The following is a 6569-nucleotide window of genomic DNA, read 5'->3' on the forward strand; positions in this document are numbered from 1 at the left end:
CCCTCTTACAGAGATATATCATGGACACTCCATTCACACCCTCACACAGAGATATATCATGGACACTCCATTCACACCCTCACACAGAGATATATATAAAGGACACAGCATAAACACACTCACACAGAGATATATCATGGACACTCCATGGACACTCCATTCACACCCTCACACAGAGATATATCATGGACACCCTCACACAGAGATATATCATGGACACTCCATTCACACCCTCACACAGAGATATATCATGGACACTCCATTCACACCCTCACACAGAGATATATCATGGACACTCCATTCACACCCTCTCACAGAGATATATCATGGACACTCCATTCACACCCTCACACAGAGATATATCATGGACACTCCATTCACACCCTCACACAGAGATATATCATGGACACTCCATTCACACCCTCACACAGAGATATATCATGGACACTCCATTCACACCCTCACACAGAGATATATCATGGACACTCCATTCACACCCTCACACAGAGATATATCATGGACACACCATTCACACCCTCCTTTCTCACCCTCTTACAGAGATATATCATGGACACACACAGAGATATATCATGGACACTCCATTCACACCCTCACACAGAGATATATCATGGACACTCCATTCACACCCTCACACAGAGATATATCATGGACACTCCATTCACACCCTCACACAGAGATATATCATGGACACTCCATTCACACCCTCACACAGAGATATATCATGGACACTCCATTCACACCCTCACACAGAGATATATCATGGACACTCCATTCACACCCTCACACAGAGATATATCATGGACACTCCATTCACACCCTCACACAGAGATATATCATGGACACTCCATTCACACCCTCACACAGAGATATATCATGGACACTCCATTCACACCCTCACACAGAGATATATCATGGACACTCCATTCACACCCTCACACAGAGATATATCATGGACACTCCATTCACACCCTCACACAGAGATATATCATGGACACTCCATTCACACCCTCACACAGAGATATATCATGGACACTCCATTCACACCCTCACAGAGATATATCATGGACACTCCATTCACACCCTCACAGAGATATATCATGGACACTCCATTCACACCCTCACACAGAGATATATCATGGACACTCCATTCACACCCTCATACAGAGATATATCATGGACACTCCATTCACACCCTCACACAGAGATATATCATGGACACTCCATTCACAGAGATATATCATGGACACTCCATTCACACCCTCACACAGAGATATATCATGGACACTCCATTCACACCCTCACACAGAGATATATCATGGACACTCCATTCACACCCTCACACAGAGATATATCATGGACACTCCATTCACACCCTCTTACAGAGATATATCATGGACACTCCATTCACACCCTCACACAGAGATATATCATGGACACTCCATTCACACCCTCACACAGAGATATATCATGGACACTCCATTCACACCCTCACACAGAGATATATCATGGAGACTCCATTCACACCCTCACACAGAGATATATCATGGACACTCCATTCACACCCTCACACAGAGATATATCCATTCACACCTCACACAGAGATATATCATTCACACCCTCACACAGAGATATATCATGGACACTCCAGAGATATATCACACCCTCACACAGAGATATATCATGGACACTCCATTCACACCCTCACACAGAGATATATCATGGACACTCCATTCACACCCTCACACAGAGATATATCATGGACACTCCATTCACACCCTCTTACAGAGATATATCATGGACACTCCATTCACACCCTCACACAGAGATATATCATGGACACTCCATTCACACCCTCACACAGAGATATATATATCACCCTCACACAGAGATATATCATCACACTCCATTCACACCCTCACCCTCACACAGAGATATATCATGGATCACACCCTCACAGAGATATATCATGGACACTCCATTCACACCCTCTTACAGAGATATATCATGGACACTCCATTCACACCCTCACACAGAGATATATCATGGACACTCCATTCACACCCTCTTACAGAGATATATCATGGACACTCCATTCACACCCTCACACAGAGATATATCATGGACACTCCATTCACACCCTCACACAGAGATATATCATGGACACTCCATTCACACCCTCACACAAAGATATATCATGGACACTCCATTCACACCCTCACACAAAGATATATCATGGACACTCCATTCACACCCTCTTACAGAGATATATCATGGACACTCCATTCACACCCTCACACAAAGATATATCATGGACACTCCATTCACACCCTCACACAAAGATATATCATGGACACTCCATTCACACCCTCTTACAGAGATATATCATGGACACTCCATTCACACCCTCACACAGAGATATATCATGGACACTCCATTCACACCCTCTTACAGAGATATATCATGGACACTCCATTCACACCCTCACACAAAGATATATCATGGACACTCCATTCACACCCTCACACAGAGATATATCATGGACACTCCAGTCACACCCTCTTACAGAAACATAGGTGTCATGGAAAGTCATCTCAAATCCTCTTATGAAAAGGTAAATGTTGTTATTGAAATTGGTCAATCACTGGTCAATCCTCTCAAGGAAAGGCAGGTGTTTCTATTGTAACTTGTTAATCATTGGCCAACTCTCCAGTAGAAAATGTTCCTATTGTGACTGGTCAAAACTTTTCGTGGAAAATTGGGTGATCTTATAGGTTCTGGTCAAGCCCTTTCATGGAAAATTAGGTGATCTAAGAGGAATTGGTCAAACAAGGAAATGTAGTTATCGTTATTGGAACTGGTCAATCTTCAGTGACCACATACCACTGCTGGTTACATATATTTCTTTATAATAAAGTCTTAGAAAAATGGCTGTATTTGTTATGTTATAATCTCAAACAGCTTCGTCGTCACACTGGAGAGATGGTAAACTGGTATTTCTATTTAGACAATGGAGAAGGAAGCACACCTTAGTTAATAATGCCTTCTGAAATAAACCTTATACACATGTAGATGTAATCTGCAGTATGTTCACCCTACCAGGTACGGGCCTTTTGTGCCTATTGGTGAATCTACCCATAAACAATGGTTTAGAACAAGGATGGTATTATGTATTGATAACCAATGAAATAGCTTCTTAATCAATGGATAGGATGTAATGTGTCTATCATTAGTGATTTGAATGTTAATTTTTATCTTATTTTTCTGTTTTTATTTCAGGTCAAGTCAAAGATGAAGAAAGCCTCACAAAAAAAGTCCAAGCCTTATTAATTTTACACATCATTATAAAGACTTTCATAAAAAAATTTTGTAAAATTTGTTTTTCATTTACTATTATTTGAACCAGTTCTGTTAATGCAATCTGTACAAAGTTTGCTCATAAAGAGGAAATAATCAAAGTTTTAACTGTCAAAGATGAAATACACAGAAAGTTTTATCCACTAAGATTAAATACTGTATATAGGGAAATATCCTTTCAGTGTCTTTTGGCCCTATCATAAACCATTCACTCATGCCTCGTGTTAAACTCAATCCAACGTCCTTAAAAACATATTTCAGTGTTAACACAAAGCTTCATATACCATTGAATTTTCACCCTAAAAATGAATGAGCAAAGTTAATGAGAGTTAAATATACCAAAGATTCTCTGTATTCAAAGCACCAAAATGTTTTTAAGATAGTACACTAGTGTTTATATAATTAATGTTTAAATATTTCACATAACAGTACACCAAAGTGTCAACACAACAGCACACCAAAGTGTTTATACAACAGCTCACCAAAGTGTTTACACAACAGCACACCAAAGTGTTTACACAACAACTCACCAAAGTGTTTTCACAACATGACACCAAAGTGTCAACACAACAGCACACCAAAGTGTTTATACAACAGCACACCAAAGTGTTTACACAACCACTCACCAAAGTGTTTTCACAACAGCACACCAAAGTGTTTACACAACATGACACCAAAGTGTTTACACAACAGTACACCAAAGTGTTTACACAACAGCTCACCGAAGTGTTTTCACAACAGCACACCAAAGTGTTTACACAACAGCACACCAAAGTGTTTACACAACATGACACCAAATTGTTTACACAACAGTACACCAAAGTTTTTGCACAACAGCACACCAAAGTGTTTACACAACAGCACACCAAAGTGTTTACACAACAGCACACCAAAGTGTTTACACAACAGCTCACCAAAGTGTTTTCACAACATGACATCAAAGTGTTTACACAACAGTACACCAAAGTGTTTACACAACAGCTCACCAAAGTGTTTACACAATATGACACCAAAGTGTTCACACTACAGCACACCAAAGTGTTTACACAACAGCTCACCAAAGTGTTTTCACAACAGCACACCAAAGTGTTTACAGAACAGCACACCAAAGTCTTTACACAACAGTACACCAAAGTGTTTACACAACAGCGCACCAAAGTGTATACACAACAGCGCACCAAAGTGTTTACACTTAAACAATACATGTACCCCCGAGAAACAGACTGGTATTTGTTGATGTGTCTTTGAAAGTAGTGAAGACACTTTACCATAAATGCTGTGGAAGGCATGGGATTGGCCTCTTGTATGTTGTTCAGTGAGGTAGCCACCAGATACCACAAGGAGACCCCACCTTCAAATGACAGGCTGTTAATGGGATGATAAAACCAGATAGATAAATATCAATATGTGTTCACATATAGAACAATTTTATCATAATATTTGTTACAGTTACTGTAGACTTAGTGGAAACAAATCTGCTTGATTTCCTGTCTCACAGTGCTATAAAAATGGTCCACAGTGAATCTGAAAAATAATGCAGTATTCTTGTATTAATTAAACATGCATTAGATAGACTGCTTAGCGCTGGCAACACTCGTAATTAATTGTTCTAACAAGTCTTTGTTGCGACGTTTTACAGGAAATTAAAGGACATGTTATGAAGGTTCTGGATAAATCTTGATATTGGAAATCAATCTAAATCACTGTTTGTGCCTATTCTTGGAGCTTTGATAGTCATCAATGGAGCAGGACCCTGATTTAGTGAGATGAGATATTGTTTTCGAAATGTCAGCAGAAATCAATAGTAGATATGTGTATTTCACCTGGTAGGTAGTCTGTTGCCAGGCTGGGATTACTTGAATTGGTCTTAATCAGCTAAATGGGCTGTCTGGACAGTCTCCCCAAAATGATCACTTTCCAAATGTGAAATGTTCAGGATTTCTGTTTGGAAAATCAGGAAAATATATACATGATATTTATGAAATTTTCATCATGTAAATGAAAATATTTTGCAGTAGAACTACATTGAGATCCTAACAAGGGCAATACAAACTAAAGGTTAAAGTTTTAACTAAACAAGGATTAACCAGTCAATAAAGAATACTTCTATCATAAAGAAACCTGTCAATAGTGACCAGAATATAGGGAACCTGTCTAAAGTGACCAGTATATAGGGAACCTGTCAATAGTGACCAGTATATAGGGAACCTGTCAATAATAACCTGTATATAGGGAACCTGTCAATAGTTACCTGTAGATAGGGAACCTGTCAATAGTAACCTGTATATAGGGAACCTGTCAATAGTAACCTGTAGATAGGGAACCTGTCAATAGTAACCTGTATATAGGGAACCTGTCAATAGTAACCTGTAGATAGGGAACCTGTCAATAATAACCTGTATATAGGGAACCTGTCAATAGTTACCTGTAGATAGGGAACCTGTCAATAGTAACCTGTATATAGGGAACCTGTCAATAGTAACCTGTATATAGGGAACCTGTCAATAGTTACCTGTATATAGGGAACCTGTCAATAGTGACCTGTATATAGGGAACCTGTCAATAGTGACCTGTAGATAGGGAATCTGTCAATAGTGACCTGTAGATAGGGAACCTGTCAATAGTAACCTGTAGATAGGGAACCTGTCAATAGTGACCTGCAGATGGGGAACCTGTCAATAGTAACCTGTATATAGGGAACCTGTCAATAGTGACCTGTAGATAGGGAACCTGTCAATAATAACCTGTATATAGGGAACCTGTCAATAGTAACCTGTATATAGGGAACCTGTCAATAGTTACCTGTAGATAGGGAACCTGTCAATAGTTACCTGTAGATAGGGAACCTGTCAATAATAACCTGTGTATAGGGAACCTGTCAATAGTAACCTGTAATAAGGGAACCTGTCAATAGTAACCTGTAATAAGGGAACCTGTCAATAGTGACCTGCAGATGGGAAACCTGTCAATAGTAACCTGTATATAGGGAACCTGTCAATAGTGACCTGTAGATAGGGAACCTGTCAATAGTAACCTGTATATAGGGAACCTGTCAATAGTAACCTGTATATAGGGAACCTGTCAATAGTTACCTGTAGATAGGGAACCTGTCAATAGTTACCTGTATATAGGAAACCTGTCAATAGTAACCTGTAATAAGGGAACCTGTCAATAGTTACCTGTATATAGGGAAC

At 39.4% G+C, this 6569-nt stretch overlaps 1 protein-coding gene across 1 annotated transcript in view; it reads left to right on the forward strand.

Moving 5' to 3' along the window:
* Nucleotides 1-3546, forward strand: part of LOC132553959 (WD repeat-containing protein 89-like) — a 61510-nt gene extending 57964 nt beyond the window's left edge. The window contains exon 14 of the mRNA XM_060218254.1: nt 3298-3546. Within this exon, the coding sequence (XP_060074237.1) occupies nt 3298-3348 (51 nt within the window). The 3' untranslated portion in view covers nt 3349-3546. The remainder of the gene's footprint in view (nt 1-3297) is intronic.
* The last annotated feature ends 3023 nt before the right edge of the window (nt 3547-6569 follow it).

The sequence above is a fragment of the Ylistrum balloti genome, unplaced genomic scaffold (genome assembly GCF_031769215.1).
Source record: "Ylistrum balloti isolate Yb309-2 unplaced genomic scaffold, AGI_CSIRO_Ybal_v1 Utg370368, whole genome shotgun sequence".
NCBI lineage: Eukaryota > Metazoa > Mollusca > Bivalvia > Pectinida > Pectinidae > Ylistrum > Ylistrum balloti.